General features: G+C 36.7%; 1 protein-coding gene across 1 annotated transcript in view; it reads left to right on the forward strand.

Annotated features, from left to right (window-relative positions):
- Positions 1-21,392, forward strand: part of LOC133872564 (rRNA biogenesis protein RRP5) — a 38,191-nt gene extending 16,799 nt beyond the window's left edge. Inside the window, exons 15-40 of the mRNA XM_062310125.1 lie at positions 1,336-1,470; positions 1,773-1,918; positions 2,002-2,067; positions 4,143-4,249; positions 4,375-4,455; positions 4,559-4,633; positions 4,734-4,835; positions 8,038-8,206; positions 8,294-8,442; positions 8,577-8,660; positions 8,761-8,861; positions 9,276-9,429; positions 9,627-9,701; positions 9,843-9,987; positions 13,970-14,600; positions 15,280-15,340; positions 16,858-17,003; positions 17,095-17,278; positions 17,660-17,758; positions 18,054-18,439; positions 18,549-18,725; positions 19,885-19,981; positions 20,070-20,225; positions 20,303-20,533; positions 20,617-20,700; positions 20,805-21,392. Of these exons, the coding sequence (XP_062166109.1) occupies positions 1,336-1,470; positions 1,773-1,918; positions 2,002-2,067; positions 4,143-4,249; positions 4,375-4,455; positions 4,559-4,633; positions 4,734-4,835; positions 8,038-8,206; positions 8,294-8,442; positions 8,577-8,660; positions 8,761-8,861; positions 9,276-9,429; positions 9,627-9,701; positions 9,843-9,987; positions 13,970-14,600; positions 15,280-15,340; positions 16,858-17,003; positions 17,095-17,278; positions 17,660-17,758; positions 18,054-18,439; positions 18,549-18,725; positions 19,885-19,981; positions 20,070-20,225; positions 20,303-20,533; positions 20,617-20,700; positions 20,805-20,912 (3,949 nt within the window). The 3' untranslated portion in view covers positions 20,913-21,392. The remainder of the gene's footprint in view (positions 1-1,335; positions 1,471-1,772; positions 1,919-2,001; positions 2,068-4,142; positions 4,250-4,374; positions 4,456-4,558; positions 4,634-4,733; positions 4,836-8,037; positions 8,207-8,293; positions 8,443-8,576; positions 8,661-8,760; positions 8,862-9,275; positions 9,430-9,626; positions 9,702-9,842; positions 9,988-13,969; positions 14,601-15,279; positions 15,341-16,857; positions 17,004-17,094; positions 17,279-17,659; positions 17,759-18,053; positions 18,440-18,548; positions 18,726-19,884; positions 19,982-20,069; positions 20,226-20,302; positions 20,534-20,616; positions 20,701-20,804) is intronic.
- The last annotated feature ends 208 nt before the right edge of the window (positions 21,393-21,600 follow it).

Consider the following 21,600-nt stretch of genomic DNA (forward strand, 5'->3'; position numbering starts at 1 on the left):
TCAGCTTTAAGAGCCTTCAATTTATTGGCCAAAACGAAGCTTGGCAAACCAGAAAAATCATAAGACATCCACCACTTTTGAACCTGCTCAACAAAACCCTCGTATTTCAGCCACATGTTTTCAAACTTAAAGTACCTGTTTCCTCCTCTAGTTGTCCCACAATCCAATAACTTAAAGTACCTGTTTCCTCCTTTAAGATGTTCCATGATGGATCTTGTTTTCTGGTAAAATTGCAATGTTTAACAATCCATATTGGAATTACGATACACTTATAAAAAAATTTCAGGTTTTAGAGTAAGTACTATGAATGCAGAAATTGTCCGAAAAAAAAAAGGAGAAAAAATAAGGCAGAATATATGAAATGTTATGTTAGAAAATTAGGAAAAAAGTGAGAATATTACGAAAATTGATAGCCAAAAGAGCTGCAAATGTGACCATTAGCCAGACGATGCGCAATGTGACCATTTCTGGTGTCTATGATCAATTACCATAATTATGGCTGGAAGATACATAAAGATGACCATTTCCGGTATCTAGGATCATTTACCTAAATATGACCATTAGCCAGAAGATTCTTAAAGGTTACCGTGTTTGTCATCTAGGATCAGTTATCCACATAGGATTGCTTATGGAACTAGAGCAGGCTGAATGTAGTAGGAACCTATATTGGGATTATTGTGAGATTGTGAAATTCGTAGTTAAAAGGATTGGTGTTTTTGGGTGGGAGGAGTGTCCGTTTTGGCTTAGTATTTCGTATCTTTGAGAACCCTTAAAGTTTACTTTCCTTGATGGTTTTTTGTTTTCTTCCTCTTTAGAAGGGAAAAGGGATCCTCTAAAGTGTATCAATGTGATTAAGGGTAGAACAGTAGCCAGCGTAAGTACTAGGGTAGAAATCACAAGTGAGTTTCTTATTATAAAAGGTTGACATCATGATCAACAATGACTCTTTATTTCTTTGCATTGGTTATGGACGAGTTTATTAGATTGACTTAAGACGCGGTCCCATAGTTTATGCTTTGTTGCGGGTAAAGGATATGGTTTTACCATATTAAGAAATGATAGGAGTTTTGAAACCGCGAGAGGACGGTGGTGGATTTGAAGTCCTTCAATACTCTTTTTGACTGTGTAGCTGCTTTAAACTTTCCTAATTTGTTTACTTTTCATGATTTTATTGATCATTTTCTTCTTTCTAGTTAGGTGTTCCTCTTGTATACTTCCTGTGTATTTGAGCTGTTCCTTTTGCGCTTTTTGATGATATTTCGATTATGTATAAAAAAAATTCCTTATCTTTTTCTGTATCATTGTCATTGATTGACTTGTCCCATTCTGAACCAGATCTGAACTCGGATTAGAACCAGGATGTGACCCAAGCACAATGTACCATGTTGGACAAGTTGTCAAGTGTAGAATAACGAGTTCAGTCCCTGCTTCGAGGAGGATCAGCCTTAGTTTCATAATAAAGCCTACAAGGTTTGCTTCCCCACACTCTCTGATGTTGGTGTTTGCCTATATATTTCCTGCCTGTGAACTTCAATGTGAAAGTAAAATTCGAAAACGTTTTTCCACGCCTGGAAAAAGATCCTGAAAGTTCATTTTAGATAACATATCCAATGAACTGTAGCTCAGATGGTTTGACCATTGTGAAAAAGTTTGGGAGGTAATGTTTTCAAGTTATTGTAACAGAGTTCTTATCCGTACTCTGTAAGAAAAAAATGGTTATCATAAATTTCTTTCATAATTTATTCTATTTAATTTGAGAATTCAAATTACAGGGTTTCTGAAGAGGATATGGTAAAGTTAGGTAGCCTTGTTTCTGGAGTTGTTGACAGAGTAACCACCCACGGTGTTGTAGTCTATGTAAATTCAAAAGGTTACTCGATGGGTACAATTTCAACTGAACATTTGGCAGATCACCACGGTATTGAAGTTTATTGGGAATTTTTTGTCACTGCACTTTTTTTATTTTTCGCAATTTCCAGATTTGGGTCTCTTTTTATGCAGGGCATGCTACTTTGGTGAAGTCAGTCTTGAAGGCTGGATATGAGTTTGATCAACTGCTGGTACTAGGTATTCTCCAATCTTTGACCATGATCTCTCTCTTGCATTTTCAACTATCTTACATGTCTGCCCAAAAACAAAAACAAACAATTCTTTTAACATGTGGGTTTTATTTGCTTATTTTCTGGTAAGAAATGGAACTATGCTAGAGGAAAAGAAGAGAGAATACAATTTTTGGCATTATTGTGGGTGAGATAAGATAAGTATTCAAATAAAAGAACTACTAAATTTTTGTTGACCACCTTTTTCTCTTCTCTCACTACTTTCAGCACTCCTCTCTTTAGGAATTCACTTTCTTTTCCTTAATTAACTGCCAACATCTTTCATTTCATTTCATTTCATTTTTGATGAAAATCAATAATTGATATTTCTTTTTCCTTTCTAATAGTTTGATAGACACCGTTGTATTTATTTGTGTGCGTACGATGGCTGTGTTTAGGGTTTTGTGTGTGTATGTGATGTATGGGTATATGGTGGCGCCTATTGAGAAGGTTGTGGAGGATAAAATTGTCTTATAAAGCTTGTACTCTGCTGACTAGTAGTGTTACCCGTCGGACCCATCTTAATTTTACTTCTAGTAGATCAGGAGCTTGACACAATTATGTTTCCCTTTGGCATATTTAAGGCAAAGGCTGACACATAAGTAGAAGGGGTTTGTTTGTCCTTCTGGCTAGCTAGGTGTTTTCTTTTGTATACTTCCTGTGTACGTGGGTACGCCTTACGCTTTTAATGATATTTCAATTACTCATAAAGAAAAACATAAGTTGAGGGGATTTGGCTATAAAACTGCGGTTTGAGACATTCTTGTGGACTCTTATGCAAGTCTTGCTAGATGCTCAAAAGTGTTTTCCTCCTAATTACTGTATAAGCTGCATCTAATATTGTAAATTGGACATACGATGTCTGTGGACCATAAAATAGAGAAGAACTAAAGGGCAAACTAAAATCATAAAATGAAAGTGAACAAGTTTTCAAGATGTAAAGAAAGCAACCTCTTCAAATACTTCCTCTGTTGCTAATCCATTGAGCAACGTGAATTGGGGCCTCCTAAAAAACCTTAATTTGTTGATAGCTTGCTATTTTCAAAAGGTCTGAATCAATGTAAAAGTATCAAATCCCTATAGTCCTTTTGTTGTACTAAGTCTTAGCATACATGGTATAGGGAGAAGCAACTCTATGTTTTGCTTCTTGAAGTGCTGTGCTAGCCATTATTTTGATGTTTTGATTTTCCTCAGCTGCTGGTGTATTAAGGCCTAGCTTGATTCTGATGTTTTGATTCATTGCTGTTTTCTTATATTTTGCCTTTTCTTTTAGCCTAAGTTTTTTGTATCAGTCGTATTAAAAGTTGGGAAAACTTCACTCAACCCCCTTGAAGAATTGTTTCCGCTTTTGCAATTACCTACCTAAACTTCAAAATCTCTCAATTTAATGTATCCATTTTTTATATTTCTTTCAATTTTACCCATCTGTTATGATTTTCTGTTAAATCCTAACAGAGGTGAAAATTCCAAAAATAATTCTTTTTTTTTTTTTTTTTTTTTTTTTTTTTTTTTAATTTTAAAAAAAAAAGCTTTGTAAAATTTCAAAGATTCAGGTGAGTATTTTTGCAAATTCTGTTAAATCCAGGCCAACATCTAAATCCTTACTTTTTTTTTTTTTCTAAAAAAGAGGAGGTATTTTGAGAATTTTCACACCCCTCTGTTAAGTTTTAACGGAAAATCCTAAAGGAGTGATGAAATTGAAAAAGATTGAAAGATGGATACACTAATTTGAGAGTTTTTGAAGTTTAGGGGGTAATTGCAAATGTGATGTAAATTCAGAAGGGTTAAGTGAAGTTTCCTTTTAAAAGTTTTACTTATCATTTTATTTTGGATTTGAATCATCATCTAGTCTCTTGTTGAAATGTTTGTTGACAAAGATGTAGCTTTCATACTTTTTGATGTTTGCTTTCCATGTCTTTTCCTCCAAGTGAATGCTTTGTTGTTGATTCTGCTGTAATTCTCTTATTGTGCTAAATGGAAGCTTTATTTCTTGAACATTATTAATTAGATAGGATTTTGAAACTTATTCTTGCATCATTATAGATATTGATGGCAACCATTTGGTACTCTCTGCAAAACATTCTCTGATTAATTCGGCTCAGCAGCTTCCTTTGAATCTCAGTCAGATTCATCCTAACTCAGTAGTCCATGTGAGTAGTTAGTCCTCTACTTATATGATTTGTTGCTACACTTTTTGTTTGCAGTAAACACATTTTCAATTTGTATTTATATGCTTTCAAACTGCAGTGATAATAATTTTATTTGTGCAAACCAGGGGTACATTTGTAATTTAATTGAAACGGGTTGCTTTGTCCGCTTTCTTGGGCGTTTGACCGGTTTCTGCCCTAGACACAAGGTTCTAATTTTTCATTTTTCTGTCCATACAATCCTGGTATATTTGAAACCAGTATATCTCTATACAAGTTTTATTTGATAAAATTTTGTTTTCTGCTCTGTAGGCAACAGATGACCAAAGAGTTGAACTTTCAGAGTCCTTTTACATTGGACAATCTGTTCGCAGTAATATTCTCGATGTTGGTGAACTACTTGAGACTGAAGCTTCTGCAATTATGATTTTTGAAGCAGTTCTGTAGTCTGGTTTAACACACTCCCCCTCTCCCCTTTCTCTCTCAGGTCAGTAATGACACAGGAAGAATAACGGTCACCTTGAAGCAGTCATCTTGCCATTCGACGGATGCATCCTTCATTCAAGAGTACTTTCTTTTGGAGGAGAAGGTAAAGCGTTATTGGCACCTTATTAAAAATTTGATTTTTCTGATCATCTGTTAAACTGCCTCATAAAATGGCTTTTGGTGTATGTCTCTTTATTCCCTCTCTCCTCTTCCCCACTTTCCCCTTATTTCATAAGTGAAGTGTAGCGGGTGGTTAGAGTTATGGAACAAAAATTTGTTTCTTTCATGTGAAAATGCAGTAACGGGAAAATGACATAAGCTAATCTGGATACTAAATTTTAGTGTTCGGCCTTTATTACATCAAATTCATGGCAATAGGCTTGACAATTATTATTATTATTATTATTATTATTATTATTTTTTTCATTTTTTTCTAAAATTTTAAAATTTGGTCTCCTTTAATTTTTTTTTCCCATTAAATTTGTAGATTTATTTTTTCTTTATGGTAGGTTTCATGGAAGTTCAAATATAAATCTATTCAGTTTGACCCAAATCTGTATATCTTCACAGTAGACTATGCAACTATGTCAGTGCAAACAATATCATTTCCACTTATTTTGGTGTTAATATTGCAGCGTTGTAGTCATACTTATTAATGGATTGATAGGTTGAGTTGCATGGTGTTGCAAGAATTGCAAGAAGTTGATGAGTTAACACTCAAATCGCGTGAGAATATGAACCTAAAATAACATATTGAAACTTGATTTACATAGCTTCCCCAAATATTAGGTACTAGGCATTGCCCTTTCTTTTAAATCTCCTACATGGGCTTCTTTTATTGGGTAATTTGATGGTTTTGGTAATGTTTTCCTAACTTTCTTAGTCATTTCTAAGATGTCGGCTTGTGGTTTATTTACATGTTCCCGTGGTTTGAGACAAGGGGATCCTATCTCTTCTTTGTTGTTTGTTTTTGTGATTGAGGCTTTGAGTCGTGTGATTTCTGCTGTGGTTAATGGGGGTCTGCTAGAAGGTTTCACAGTTGGCAACACTAGCGTCTCTCATCTTCTGTTAGCCGACGATACTTTGATCTTTTGTAGCGCTTGTCCTGCTCATTTGAGTAATTTGCGGAGTCTCTTTCTGTTGTTTGAAGCTGCCTCTGGATTGAAGGTTAACTTGGCTCAGTCTAAACTAATTCCTGTGGGGAACATTGATCTAGTTGGTAGATTGGTTGGAATTCTAGGGTGTGGGGGGTCCACTCTGCCAGTTAAGTATTTTGGTCTTTCATTGGAGGCTTCCTATAAGGCAAAGCATATTTGGGATGGAGTTCTTGAGAAGATAGAACATCAGTTGGCCAGTTGGAAAATGATGTATTTGTCCAAGGGTGGCAGAGTCACCCTTATCAAGAGCACTCTCGCTAATTTACCCACGCACTACATGTCCCTCTTCCATCTCCCGGCGAGTGTTGCTGAACGCATTGAGAAGCTACAACGTGATTTCTTATGGGGCGGGCTAAGTGAAGAGTTCAAATTTAATTTGGTGAGTTGGTCCAAGGTATGCTCTTCGATTTCTGAAGGAGGGTTGGATATAAGAAATTTATTAGTTTTCAATTGTGCCCTCTTAGGTAAGTGGATGTGGCGCTATGAGATTGAAAGAGACACTTGGTGGAAAATTGTGGTGGATTCAAAATATGTGAGGGAGGGTTGGATATAAGAAATTTGTTGGTTTTCAATTGTGCTCTATTAGGTAAGTGGATGTGGGACTATGGGATTGAAAGAGACGCTTGGTGGAGAATTGTGGTGAATTCAAAATATGGCAGCTTATGGGATGGGTGGTGCTCTCTTTAGCCTGCATGGACTTTTGGGGTGGGATTGTGGAAGAACATTAGAAAAGGCTGGGAGTCATTCTCAAGCTTTTCTAGACTTGTGGTGGGGGATGGGACTAGGATTAGATTTTGGCATGATTTTTGGTGTGGGGATATGGTTCTCAAGGATGCTTTTCCTGTTCTTTTTGGTATTACTCGGTCAGAGGACGCCTTTGTTGCAGCTAATGTGGAGCTCCTAGGCGTTTCTATTTAGTGGAACGTGAACTTTACTAGACGCGCATGATTGGAAGGTGGGTGTTTTTGCGTCTTTCCTACAAGTCTTGCATTCAGTTAGTGAGAAGAGGTAGTGAAGATAAGCTTTGGTGGGTTCCCTCCAAAAGAGGTCTTTCTAAGGTTAAGTCATTCTTATGTTCTCTGTGTTCTGAAGGGAGTCGCTTTCCTGGAAGAGCATGTGGCGGACCCAGGCTCCTTTGAGGGCAGTCTCTTTCGCATGGTCGGTAGCTTTAGGTAAAATTTTTACTTTGGATAATCTCAGGAAACGGCATATTATTGTCATAGATAGATGTTGCATGTGTAAGAAAGAGGGGGAGTTTGTGGACCATCTTTTTCTTCATTGTGATGTGGCTTCTGCTTTGTGAAGTATTCTCTTTAGCCGCTTAGTGATGTTTTGGGTTATGCCTAGACGGGTTATCGACTTGTTTGCGTGTTGGTGGTCCGCTGGAAGGGCTAGGAGTGTTGCGGGGTGTGGAAAATGGTGCCTGCTTGCCTTTTTTGGACTATTTGGAGAGAGAAATAATAGGAGCTTTGAGGATTTGGAGAAATCCTTGGAGGATATTATTTCCTCTTTCTTCAATATTTTGTACCTTTGGAATGCGGCCTTTGTGTACCCTCTGACGATTAATTATGATATTTTTTTGTTTGCTTTTCTTTTTTTAGTTAGGTGTCTCCTCTCGTATACTACTGGTGTAAGTAGGGGCGCCTTACGCTTTTAATAAAATTGATTTATTACTAATAAAAAAAAAAGTTTCCCAGTAAATTTTTTTGGCATTTTTGTTGGACCTAATTATGGGACAGAACCTGTATATGGGCTGTACTGCTGGTCTTGTGTACTCAAACTATTACGTTGGATTTAAGCCATATATTATGTCTGGTGTCCACTTGATGGGGCTTTCATGTTTTCTCAACGTGTCACTCTTGGTCCAAGTGTATGGTTCATTTCATTCTTACTATAGTATTTATTTGCAATACACGTGTCCAAGCTGTCTTTCATTGAGTCGATCTCATTGTGTTTTTTACTTCTATATTTTGATTATATTACTTATGTGCTATATTATATCTTTTAGTTTTATGATATAAATACTTTTTGAGATCATATTAACCTCTAATTTCATGTAATCATATTTATGTGACTGGCTACTATCTTAGAAAGATCTGCTAGATTTTCAAATATTTTCTAAACCTTGGCTGTCTTCTTTCTAATCAGATTGCTAAGTTGCAATCCTTGGAATCCGGAGGATCTGAGTTACAGTGGGTTGAAAAATTTAGCATTGGCAGTGTCATTGAGGGAAAAATTGAGGAGATAAAGGATATTGGAGTTGTTGTCAGCTTTGAGAAGTATCATGATGTTTTTGGTTTTATTACACACTATCAGTGTAAGTTCTTCACCTTATATTTTGGTTATTTGGTTGATTATTGTTGTCTTCTAGCTTTCTGTTACCGTTGCAATGTAATCTTTGCAGTAGGTGGAACCATTGCGGAAACAGGCTCACTTGTTCGAGCTGTAGTTCTTGATGTTGCATTATCAGAACGCCTTGTCGATTGCTCTCTAAAGTCACAGTTTTTTGATGAAACCAGAGGAGAGAGTTTAAAAAGCCAGTCTCATAAGAAGGTTAAATTCTATGCTCTTTATCTAGGGGCACTTAACCACTTTGACTGTGGTGTCATGTGGGTGTTACTTCTTTTTATGTTATTATCTCTCTGTTGTTACCTTATTTTGGCCTAATTGTACCATTATGGTTTCAGAAACGTAAAAGAGAAACATCCAAGCACTTGGAATTACATCAAACAGTAAATGCAATTGTGGAAGTTGTTAAAGAGAATTACTTGGCAAGTATTTGACGTTGTTGTTTATGTTAATAGATTGGTGAAATAATTCATATACATTCTTAATCTCCTATGTTTCTGAATTTCATTATCCCTGTTGCAGGTCCTTTCAGTGCCAGAATGTAACTATGCTATAGGATATGCGTCAATATCTGACTATAACACTATTAAGGTCCCCCAGAAACAATTTCTGAGTGGACAAAGGTGAACACTAATTTTGATGGTTACTCCTTTAAAGCTATATTCTTTTGGTTTTTCATTCCCTAGGGCCATTGCAATTGTTCATAGTCTCTTCCAAAACTTTTTTGAGGTTGATAGTATCCTCTGTATTAATTTCTTTCCTCTAAATTTTAGTCACTTCATGTTCTTGAGAGGACAACTGGCCTTCAAAGTGCACATTATTCTATAATTTAGAAGTTTTCTGTTGCCTCTGGTCACTTTTTGCATAAGTTTTGTTGGTTGCTTTTCGAATTTTAAAAATGTATTCTTCCTTTGTGTGTAAGTATATGATCAGTTGCTGATTATTACTCATCAAGGAATAAAAGAAACTACTTGTCTAATTGCGCTTATCATTGACACTTTAGAATTTAATTATGCAACTTGAAATTGTTTGTGCAGTGTCATTGCCACTGTCATGGCTCTTCCAAGCCCTTCAACATCAGGGAGGTTGTTTTTGCTTCTTAATTCATTGAGTGAAGCCACTGATACATCCAGTTCAAAAAGAGCCAAAAAGAAGTCTAGCTATAAAGTGGGGTCTTTGGTTGAGGCGGAGGTAGATAGTTTAGAGTACTTTGTACTATTCTAGTCATGTTCTGATATTAAAGATTCACAACTGCATAGAATCATGAGGGGTTCTGACTTCTTTTGTGTTTAGTGTTTGGTTTGTTTAGAAGCATGCTTATGTATATGTGCGTGTACACTGGTTTAGGATACTTTTTCCTTACTTTATTTCTTGTTGTTACTTTTCAGATTACTGAAATTAAGCCTCTTGAACTAAAATTGAAATTTGGAGTCGGTTTTCGTGGAAGAGTTCATATAACAGAGGTATAGTTTTTGAATAATTTAGGCATATGTGATAACCATTTGTGTGAATTTTGTTTTCGTTTTTGTTTTGTTTTGTTTTTTTTTTTTTTTTTTTTTTTAGTAATTGGTTTCTCATACAATTTTAATTTGTTCTGTGGGCAGGTGAACGATGTTAATGGTTTGGAAGATCCATTTGGTAACTTACGGATTGGGCAAATAGTGACTGCAAGGATTGTTGCAAAAGCTAAGCAATCGGATAAAAAAAACTACCAATGGGAACTGTCCTTGAAACCTAAAATTCTTACAGGTAATAAAACATATACTTAAATTCCCTTTTGGTGGTCTGTTTTATACCTATTACTATCTTGGGCTGTGCTTGTTTTGGTGTAGAACTTTTTCAGAAATCATTTTCTGCATTTCCCAGTGTTTGGTGCAATTAGAAAGATACAGGTCAATGGAATATATTTTCCAGGTGAAAGTAATTAGCCTTTACAATTGGAAAAATGGCTTCTGCTTTTGCAAATCAGAAACTATTTTCCACCTGTCACTGTTATGAAAAGCCAAAGAAAGAAAAAGAAAAAGAGGCTCTCATACACTTTCCTCTATCTTCCTGCTGATCACTTTGACTTCTCTCTCTCTCTCTCTCTCTCTGCGGCTGTTGCCTTTAACCTGTGATTTATCTTGTCTTTGGTCCGTTCTGTGATTCCGGTGATCAGGACTGGATTTGCAACGAGTATTTAATCCTAATTGGCAGATATGTTGGTGTTTTTGGACATGCAGTGGTTTAGAGTGGTGATGCTAGAGCATGGTTGGTGTTTGAAGGTTCTCGGCTATGTTTTAGAGGTGGGATTATTTGTATGGGTGTTTGTGGTTTGTGATAGTGGGGTTCTCACCATTACTTTAGCTAGCAATGGTGATTTCTGGTTTTTAGAAGTGGCAGCAGATCTAGGGTTTTTCAGTTGTTTTGGGATGGTCTATGATGGTTCAGGGGCTTTAGGTTTTGGACTGCTGGTGTTGAGGGGATTGATTTGTGATGATTTTGTGTGGTTTGAGTTGATGGTAAAGTGTGGGTATGGTAATGTTGCAGTTTTGTTGTGATTAGGTTGTATGTTTGTGGTGGTTTCTGGTTTTGGGTTTTCTGTGGCAGGTGAAAGTTTGGTGTTTTTTAGAAGTTTTTGGTCATGAGATGCACCGGTTCCAATTGGTTTCCGGTTTTTGTTGTGGGTGCAATGGTTGGTAATGATTTGCAATAGGAGCAAACATTTGAAAACATTTGAAAACATTTCAGCATCATTTTCAGGCTTTCAACCAATTACCTAAAAAATTTGTGATTTCCTAGAAAATGTTTTATACTGAATTATTTTCCAATAAAATGTTTTAAGCCAAAATAAACGCAGCCTTGGTTACATGAAATTCTCATGAAATTCTCATAGCTAAGTTCGTTGCATCTAGGGCATAAATCATTTTTCGATTTGGCGCCGACATTTAGTAATTTCCTTTTAATATCAGGGTATAAACATTTAACGGTTGTTATAACTTTGAAGATTGTTATCAGGCTTCACTCGGAAAATGCTAAAATACTTTTTTTTGATAAGTAAGAGAAATATCATTAAAGAGCGCAAAGCGCAATCAAATACACAGGAAGTATACAAGAAAGGCATCTAAGAGGAAGTAGAAAACAAAACAAGGAAATCATTAAAACTAAACGTTAAAGGTGTGAGGAACGCAGCCAACCAAGAGTACAAAGAATGAAAGAAAAAGGAAATGAGTTCCTCAATGGATCTTTCTTTGTCCTCAAACAGCTTATCATTGCGTTCCCCCCACAAGCACCACAAAAGGCAACAAGGGACCATCTTCCACACAGATGCACTCCGAGAGCGACCACCCGTCCACTAGTAAGCGAATAAATCTACCACCCGAACAGGCATAACCCAAGACAGACTGAAGCGACTAAAGATGACGTTCCATAGAGCGGTCTGCAACATGTTTATCCAAGGTGAGGATCTTCCTTTGCGCTGCCGTCCAAGTAAAGAAAGCCACTTTCAAGGGAACCTTGGTCCGCCAAGTACTTTTCTATGGAAAATGAATAGCCTCTTTACAAGCAAGAGCCTTATAGAAAGATTTAATATCAAATTTCCCTTTGTGAGAAGGAGACCACCAGAGCTAATCTTCCCCATCACAACTCACACTGATTGAGTACAGCAAAGAGAAAAATGAAGCCAAAACATCCACCTCCTAGTCGTGGGCCGCTCGGAAGAAGTTAACATCCTACCGATTGGACCTGCTCACCACAACCAAATGGTCTGCAACATGTGCATCATTGTCACACGCTATGTCATACAAAACTGGGAAAGCTTCCTTAAGAGGCACCTCACCACACCACACATCATCTCAAAAAACGGATCCTAGATCCATTTCCCAGAATAAGTCCGGTATGGCTACAAAGCAAACTCCACGCCTTCCTAATATTCTTTCATAGCCCCACTCCGTGTGGCCCAGGGGGGTCTAAGGAACACCAATCATCCCAAGTAGATCCGTACTTTGCATCCACAACAGATTTCCACCAAGCCTCTCTCTCATGGGCATAGCGCCACAGCCACTTCCCTAAAAGAGCCTTATTGAAAATCCTCAAATTTTTGATGCCCAAACCACCACTTGAAATAGGAGAACAAACCTTGGTCCAATTAACCAGATGAAATTTAAATTCTTCACCTATGCCACCCCATAAGAAATCTCGATGCAGCTTCTCTATACGACTAGCAACACTGGAAGGAATAGGGAGTAGAAAAAGAAAGTACGTAGGAAGATTAGAGAGAGTGCTTTTTATAAGGGTTACTCTGCTACCCTTCGACAAATACAACCGCTTCCAGCTAGCCAGCCACCTCTCAATCCTACCAACTACCTCATCCCAGCTAGACTTAGTCTTAAAAGGGGCCTCCAACGGAAGACCAAGATACTTTAAAGGAAGAGAAGAGACTCCATAGCCCAAAATGCCAGCAAGATCATCCATATTATCCACAAGACCCACAGGAACCAAAACTGACTTATCCAAATTAATCTTCAAACCTGAAACAGCTTCAAAGGACAGTAATAACATACGAAGATAGAGAAGATGATCAGGAGCGCAAAAAACTAAAGTATCGTCTGCGAATAACAGATGGGAAATATTAATCACTCCATTGCTACTAGAGCCAACAGAGAAGCCAGAGAGAAAGCCCCTTTAAACAGTAATAAAGAACAACTTACTAAAGGCCTCCACCACGATGACAAACAAGAGAGGCGACAGAGGATCACCCTGTCTAAGACCACGAGAACTGCTAAAAAAACCAGAAAGGGGTGCCATTCACCAAAACCGAGAAACGCACTGATGAAATACAATGCGCTATCCAAGAACACCATCTCTCCCCGAAGCCACATCTTCTCAACATATACAATAAGAAATCCCAGTTGACATGATCATAAGCCTTCTCAATATCCAGTTTACAAAGTAACCCTAATTCACCTGATTTGATGCGACTATCTAGACATTCATTAGCTATAAGAACAGAATCAACAATTTGCCTTCCTTTCACAAAAGCATTTTGGGGATTCGAGATAATCTTCTCCACAACCCTTCTAAGTCTATTAGCAAAAACTTTAGCAATGATCTTGTAAACACCACTTACAAGACTAACAGGCCAATAATCTTTGAGATCCACAGCTCCAAAACCATTATCAGCCCAGTAAAAGCTATTGAGCTTGACTGTAGTCCCCTTATATATCCACCAAATTTTATTTTGGCCAATATTTTTCTTCTACATTTTTCCCTATTAAGAAACCATTGACCACCACAACCACCCTCCCTCTATAAATTTATGTTAATGGGCCAGAATAATGTTGACGTCTTGCTGATATAACTTGCTAAATGCTTGTCATTGTTGTATGCTTGAGGGCTTGCCTAGTCTTCTTTTTGACTCTCAATGTTTTAATTCCACTACAAACACTTCCCATTCTCTTCCTTTTTGTTGCTGATACTACTATGATTTCCTGGGGCTAAAGGAAATTATTTTGGCATCTTAACTCAGACATACTGTACCTTTATTAGCTTCATGGAAATCGCCTCCAAAAATTTATTTATCGGTACATTCAAATTATTCTTTCAGGCCTGTTCCTCTTGTTCTTGCTCGTTTGTCAATCAATGTGCTTTGAATTACTATTTTTATCAGCTGAATATGCAAAATATTTTACCTTTGCATCCATGTTCATTAAAGTTTATCACCTATGAGATCTAAGTTTCAATTTGAATACAGGCTTATTGGATATTGGGGACAAGCTTATGACCGACGATGTTGATTTTTCAACTGGACAACACGTAACAGGTTACGTGTATAAAGTAGACAGTGATTGGGTCTGGTTAACAATCTCTCGAGATGTGAGAGCTCAGCTGTTTATTCTTGACAGTTCATCTGAACCTAGTGAACTAGGGGAATTTTCAAAGCGCTTTCATTTAGGAAAAGGTGTTTTTGGTCGCATTTTAAGTATTCACAGAGAGAAAAAACTATTACGGTTGGTTCTAAATCCTTCATCTGCTGTCTCTAATGGAAATATTGATGGCAAAGGTTTAAAGATGGATGATCATTTAAGTGAGGTCACGGCTCATATTCATGAAGGAGATATTGTGGGTGGGAGAATATCCAAAATACTTCCAGGTGTTGGTGGATTGCTTGTGCAAATTGGTCCTCAACTATATGGTAAGGTTCATTTTATGGAACTTACAGATTCATGGGTGCCTGACCCGTTATCCGGATATCATGAGGGGCAATTTGTCAGATGTAAGGTGCTGGAAGTCAGCCGCTCTGTCAGGGGCACCATTCATGTTGATTTGTCGTTACGTTCTTCTTTAGATGGCATGGTTAGTCAGTCTTCTGCAGAAATCAGCGGGTATGTGTGGATTAGTAACTTGCATCTTATTGAAATTACCAGTTTATATTATTATTATTATTTTGTCTTTCATTAGTAACTTTCTAGGACAGTTTATGAATGGTCTACTGTAATATGTCTCTTCAGTAAATTTATATTTTTTTTTTAGCGTTATATGCAATTACAGCTTGCTTATAGTAATGGAGAAGTATGAGCCTTATAAACATGCATGAAAATTGTTGTGGACAGGTTGGATAGATTAATCGTTATGAAGAACTTTCTTGCTGCTATTGTTATTAAGCTATATTGAAATGCTTTAAGCCTTGGCATTTTTTAATGTGGGCCGTTTTTTTTTTTTTTTTTTTTTTTTTTTTAATTATGTTTATCTGGCATGTTTACTACTTTTCTCCTTGTTTGCTAACTAACAGTAGTAAAGTCAACAAGGATGTAGTTATTATGAGCAATCTAATTAAAGAAACAAAAATCATTCATCAAACGACAAGCCGCTTATTCTATTAATTATTGATTCAAGTGGGTTTGTGTTTAATTTCTTTTATTTTTTTTCCTTACATTTGAGAGTTATTAGAGCTCAAAGTGTTTTGTATTCTTGCACGTATTTCAAGATATTCAAAAAAAGTTTTCTTACTTTTCTGTATTATACTTTTTTATTTTTAACGCAGTAGTGTTTTATGATCTACAGGCATCCTCCTTGCAAACGTGTTGAAACGATTGAGGAACTTCAGCCTAATGTTGTTGTACAGGTACTTGATATTTTTGTATTCTCATATTAAGCTTTCCTGAATGTAGTTGCCTATACTTTGTCTTCTCTTGTAGTCTTTTTTAATTACTTAATACTTTAAATGAGAGATTGCAGGTACTTAAAGCCTCATTTTTGGGTGAATTGTTTGCTTTGTAAAATATAAGATTGTTAAATCACCACTTGTCCTAAAGGCTTAAGCGTATAGGAAAAGATAAATTTAATCATTTAATTAATACTTCAACACTCTCCCCCATATGTAGGCTCAAACTTTTTTTTAATAGGTGAGGTCCAACATGTGGAATATTTCATTAAAATGGGAGGTGAATTGTGGAGTTATGATTTGAACTCAGGTCTCTGTTCTGATATTATGTTAAATCACTACGTGTCCTAAAAGCTTAAGCTTTCTTATAGGAAGAAATAAATTTAATTATTTAATCAATACTTCAACATAGATATCATTAGACTATTAATAGTGTCATCTTCATGGCAAACTACCATAGTCAAAGCAGCAGCCTTGTTTTTCCACCGGGACATTTTGATGGTGGTTTTTGTTTGTTTGTTTGTTTTTTTTTTTTTTTTTTTTTTTGGGGGGGGGGGGGGGGGGGGTGGTTGAGGTGTTAACTTCTTTCTCCATTTTTCTGTTATCTTAGTTACTCATGGTCTGTTAGATTGTAATTAGCATATTGCTGGGAGAACTACTTTCCCCCCTGTAAATATATATAAACACACGCTGATGCAGTCAAAGTCCAAGTTCCACTGCAAATTGCTAAGAATCCTGGAAATATCAAACACAAATAATAACTTAAAGAACTAAAGAACGACGATGGCGTCTCACCATCGCTTGAGAAGTCCCATCTCAAGAAGAAAAGGCTGCTGGAAGCTTTTATTAAAAATTCTCTGATTCTCATACCCATACAAAGTTGTACTTATATAGGATTATTTCAAACACTAACGCACCCTTGTAACCCTACGTACCCTTAGGGCCAAGCCCATTATTACCCAAAGAAACACATAAACAGAAATTGACCCCCAGCGTAGACTAATTACTTATAAATTAAAAAAAGACTTAAAAACATTCCAGCATTATTCCACACGGTACTATGGTCCCTCGTCACACGCACACACGCACTGCTGGTAAACTGGTTTGTGGGTTGGCCGAAGGTGTTACCTTCCCTATGTAATATTCAACATGCACTTCCTCATTTCTTCTCTTCTCTTTCTTTTTTCTTCTTTCTTTTTTTTTTTTTTTTCCTAAAAAATATAATTCTTTTCTGTTATCAATAAATGCTTTACCTGGTTTGGAATTATGTATAATTCATAATCCAATCATTTAATATTGATTCATAATTCAACTTGTTCCTGGTTTAAATTTAAGCAATAATATCTAATGCTCAGTTTAAGGATGGTAAACTTAGGGTCTCTAATTTGTGATAATGGGTGGCAATGTTTGTTGTATATTTCTGGGATCGATGCTTATTAACAGCTTATTTGGTTGTACTTTGTTTCCTGAATCTAAAGGGTTATGTTAAGAATGTTACATCAAAAGGATGTTTCATTTTACTTTCCCGGAAGATTGATGCCAAGGTTCTTCTCTCAAATTTATCTGACGGATTTGTTGACAACCCTGAAAAAGATTTCCCTCTTGGAAAACTTCTAACCGGCAGGTAAATATTTTTTCATCTTTTCATTTGTTGGTTAAAGTGATATGTAGAGGTGGGAATAGATGCAGCAATACACTAAGAGGCTCGAGTGCAGGGTGTTGTCTGTGGAGCCTTTATCAAAGCGAGTAGAAGTAACCTTGAAGACATCGAGTGCAAGCAGTGCACCAAAATCTGAAATTAATGATTTGAGAACTCTGCACGTTGGAGATATTATTTCTGGAAGGATTAAGCGGATAGAATCATATGGTTTGTTTATCACAATTGACGACTCGAACTTGGTAAGTAATAAGTTATTCACTTAAAGTAAAGTTAATAAAAAACCAAAAAAGTTGGGGATTTGAAGAGGAATACCGTTTCCCTCAAAGCTATTTCCAAATATGTGGCAATTGAGTCAATTTGTTGGGCTTAAGATAGGCAATGTGCAGGCATGAAATTTACTTCCCAAATTGATGCTAACAGCCATCCTATCTTTTCTTATCACAATTGCTTTAGTTGGATGGTTCATTAAGTTCATTAATTTTAATCTATACAGAAGTGCTTGTATGTTTCGCTGTTTATTTTTGTTTTTTAACTTAAAACATCTGCAGTTTTAAGTCAATGGTTTTACTTTGTAATATCATTGTGACTCAGTATTTATGTATGTCCTCTTATTTGCTTAGGTGGGACTATGCCATGTGTCAGAACTTTCAGATCATCATATTGACAACATCGAAACTAAATACAGAGCAGGGGAGAGAGTGACAGCGAAGATATTAAAGGTATTTTTGAAGAATTGTTGGAGTTAAACTCCCTCGTGTTTTAAATTTTGTGTTCACTAAAATAAAGATATGATACTTCAGATCATCTTTAGATCATATTATGGCAGCATTTTTTGATTGGCAGTCAGTTGGTTGTTTAACCTCATTTTAGAACTTGATAGATGGTCTCTTTATATATCTGGTATTGTCTTACTCTGTAAAATCATTCAACCCAAGGATAAACTAATTTCACCATGATCATGTTATGGTTTTATTACTTGCATTGATTTTCTTCTGTATTTTGACCCTTTATCAGGTGGATGAACAAAGACACCGAATATCTCTTGGAATGAAAGATTCTTATATTGAGAGTGATATTGATATTCGACTACCCTCAAAACAACAGCCTGATGAAGCCATGAGAGAAAATGGTTTTAGTGAAGACACTACGTTGGTTTCATTTACAAGTAGCAGTTTGCTTGGGTTCCAAAATATCGACATTGATGGTGAAAAAGAAAAATTCCCAGTTCTTGCGCAGGCTGAATCAAGGGCTTCCGTTCCTCCACTTGAGGTCAGTCTTGATGACATAGATCAGCCTGATACAGGTAATTTAGTCAGCCACGATCAAGAGCATATTGATGAGGCAGTCGCCATACATGAAAGGAGCACGAGACGGGCGAAGAAAAAAGTGAAGGAAGAAAGGTTGATTCAATTCTCACACTCGTCCAGTTGGTCCATTTTTTTTGTTTTAAGGGCTAGTTCTATACTTTTCATGTTTTCATCATGTTAACTGGGAAACTATCCTGTGCAGGGAGCAAGAAATTAGGGCTGCTGAGGAAAGACTACTGGAGAATGATATACCAAAAACTGCTGATGAATTTGAGAAGCTGGTTAGAAGCTCTCCTAATAGCAGCTTTGTTTGGATAAAGTATATGGCTTTCATGCTTTCTATGGCTGATGTCGAGAAAGCACGTTCTATTGCTGAAAGGTATTCTTTTAGCTGTTTTGTTTGTTGCCCTTTGGTTTTCAAATGTAGATGCTGGCCTCATCCCTTATATGCAATCCCTTTGAAACTTGTTGGAGGTACCTCCACCCAAGACCCTCCTCTTCCACAGGTTGAACCTGGACCTCCCCCTTTTCAAGTTGTCTCTTGTTAGTTGTCCGGTTACAGTATTGTAATATGTCTGCCACATGACCAGATGAAATTTGTTGATCCCGCTGGTTTTAATTGGAGTCGGCCTGTGTGTGTATAATGAGAAGGAAGCATATGGACCTGCTTTTTCATGAGTTCTGTATGAACTAGTCACGTTTATAACAAAAAACATCACATCTAGCAAAATTTGCACCATAGCCACTAACTAGTTTTCCTTTATAGGCACTGCTTCCTAGATACTTGTATGAATATTTCAAGATTCTGTTTGGTTAGTCTTTTTTATTTTCAAGATTGCTTGCCAATGAGCTCTAGTTTAAATGTTACTTCAAGGATGAAGAGGGTTCAAACCCCACTTGATACACGTACAACTTATTTTTTTTAAAAAAAAAAAAAGAAGCAAATTTTTAAATCTTTTCTTTTTGCAATAAAGTTGATCTAAGATGGGCAAAAGGTCTGTTTGGTTACCTTTGGCAAATGTTGTAAGAAACTCTCTTAAGCATCACTGCTAGAATGTCAAGGATAGGCAAACAGAATTTCTCCCACGAAAATTTGCAAAGTTCACTTAGGAAAGCAATTAGTTTTTGTTATTGCATAACAACCATATTTTGCTTTGATAACTGTTCTTTTTGGGGTATAACCAAACAAATTCTCTCTCTCTCTCTCTCTCTACTTTTCCAAGCGCTGACCATACATGTCTAAGAATTTATTCAAGTCACGGATTATAGAGGTCATTTAATTATTTGGTTTCATTCTTTTGATAGGAGTGGCTATTCCATTCTTTCTTTTCTTTTTCCTTTTTTCCCCTTTCCCTCCACCTTCCCCCTCCCCTCAAGGAGAAAGGAAGGGTGACACTAGTGTTTTCCATGTTGAATGGATACAATATATATGATTAACAATAGTAGCTTTTTCTAGAAGCGCATGGTAGGATATTGTGTTTACCATAAATGCGTTTTACAGATGTGTTAACTAAGATGTTGCTATTTGCTTTTTGAAGGGCTTTGAAAACAATAAGCTTCCGAGAAGAGAATGAGAAGCTTAATGTTTGGGTGGCTTATTTTAATTTGGAAAATGAATATGGAAATCCTCCAGAGGTACTAGATAGAAGACTACAATTTTTCCTTGCTTTCATTGTCACTGTACCTCGAATTGGGATTCTTGTTAATTTAGTTTTCTCTTCAGGAGGCTGTTGTGAAAGTATTCCAAAGAGCTTTGCAGTATAACGATCCCAAAAAGGTCCATTTTGCACTCCTCGGAATGTATGAGAGGACCGAGCAACATAAATTGGTTGATGAGCTTCTTGACAAAATGATCAAGAAGTTCAAGCATTCCTGCAAGGTACTATTCTTTATTTCCTACAATCGTTTTCTTTACTTTATCACAATATTTAACTTTTATGTTTTATGGGATTTCAGGTTTGGTTAAGACGGGTGCAAGGGATCTTGAAGCAGCAGCAGGATGTGATTCAGCCTGTTGTAAATCGTGCTTTATTAAGCCTTCCACGCCATAAGCACATCAAGTTCATCTCACAGACGGCTATTCTTGAATTCAAATGTGGGGTTCCTGATAGAGGACGATCCATGTTTGAAGGAATTCTGCGAGAGTACCCAAAGAGAACAGACTTGTGGAGCATTTATCTTGATCAAGTAAAAATTCCTTTTTGCCACACTATGTTATCTTTTACCGTTTGGCTGTTGTCTAGCTTACATTGTTGCATCAAACTCGGCAGGAGATTCGACTTGGAGAAGTGGATATGATACGCGCACTGTTTGAGAGGGCAATCAGTTTGAGCCTCCCACCTAAAAAGATGAAGGTATGTACAACTTATAAATACAATCCTTCCTTCTAAAATAATCTTTTGGCCTCGTGCTCTTCTGTAGTTCTTATATGGGCGTTTCATATCGACTGGATTTGCAGTTCTTATTCAAAAGGTATCTCGATTATGAGAAATCTCTTGGCGATGAAGAAAGAATCGAGTCAGTAAAAAGGAAGGCAATGGAATACGTTGAGACCACACTGGCTTGATTTTTGTGAGTCTCATTTTCCACCGAGTTTCCAATTTTCAACTTTGCAAGCACATTAGAATACCTTGGTGTTTGATTTCAAGATAATGTGATTGCCATATTCTCCATAGCCATAGAAGCAAATCATTGCCCCCTGAATCCCAAACAGAAGGCCAGCGTTTGCCATGTACAGTCCAAAGGCATTAACGGATTTATTTTTCAAATACTACACTTTGTTTTCACGCTGCAAGCCAAGCGTGCAATCTTATAACTTGTACCTTCAAAGCTTATCCATAACGGATTGATCCCATACATTCACCCTTTTTGTTTTGTTTGTTTGTTTGTTTGTTTTTTTTTCTGGAGAAGAACAGCAGGCATTAGCGGGTCAGTTGGTTTCAATCATGCCCATTTTGATGTGTAATAAGTTATTACTGTCCATTTTTGTTGGTGGATTTGTAGTTTCATGTGATACGCAATCAATTTTTGAATTTTTAATTACAAACTAGTCTTTCTTTCTTTTCTTTCCCCCCCCCCCCCCTAAGCAATTAGAAACTGTTCTATTTTGATTTGAACTACGATTACAACATTAAGCGTATCCTGTCGTAACGGATTTGGATCCTGATGTGGCAACATGTATGCGGTTAGATGGAATAAAACAAAATAGACCCCGAAACGGTAGGAAAATGGAGGATTCTATTCCAAGGGATTAG

The sequence above is a fragment of the Alnus glutinosa genome, chromosome 7, assembly GCF_958979055.1.
Source record: "Alnus glutinosa chromosome 7, dhAlnGlut1.1, whole genome shotgun sequence".
Lineage (NCBI taxonomy): Eukaryota > Viridiplantae > Streptophyta > Magnoliopsida > Fagales > Betulaceae > Alnus > Alnus glutinosa.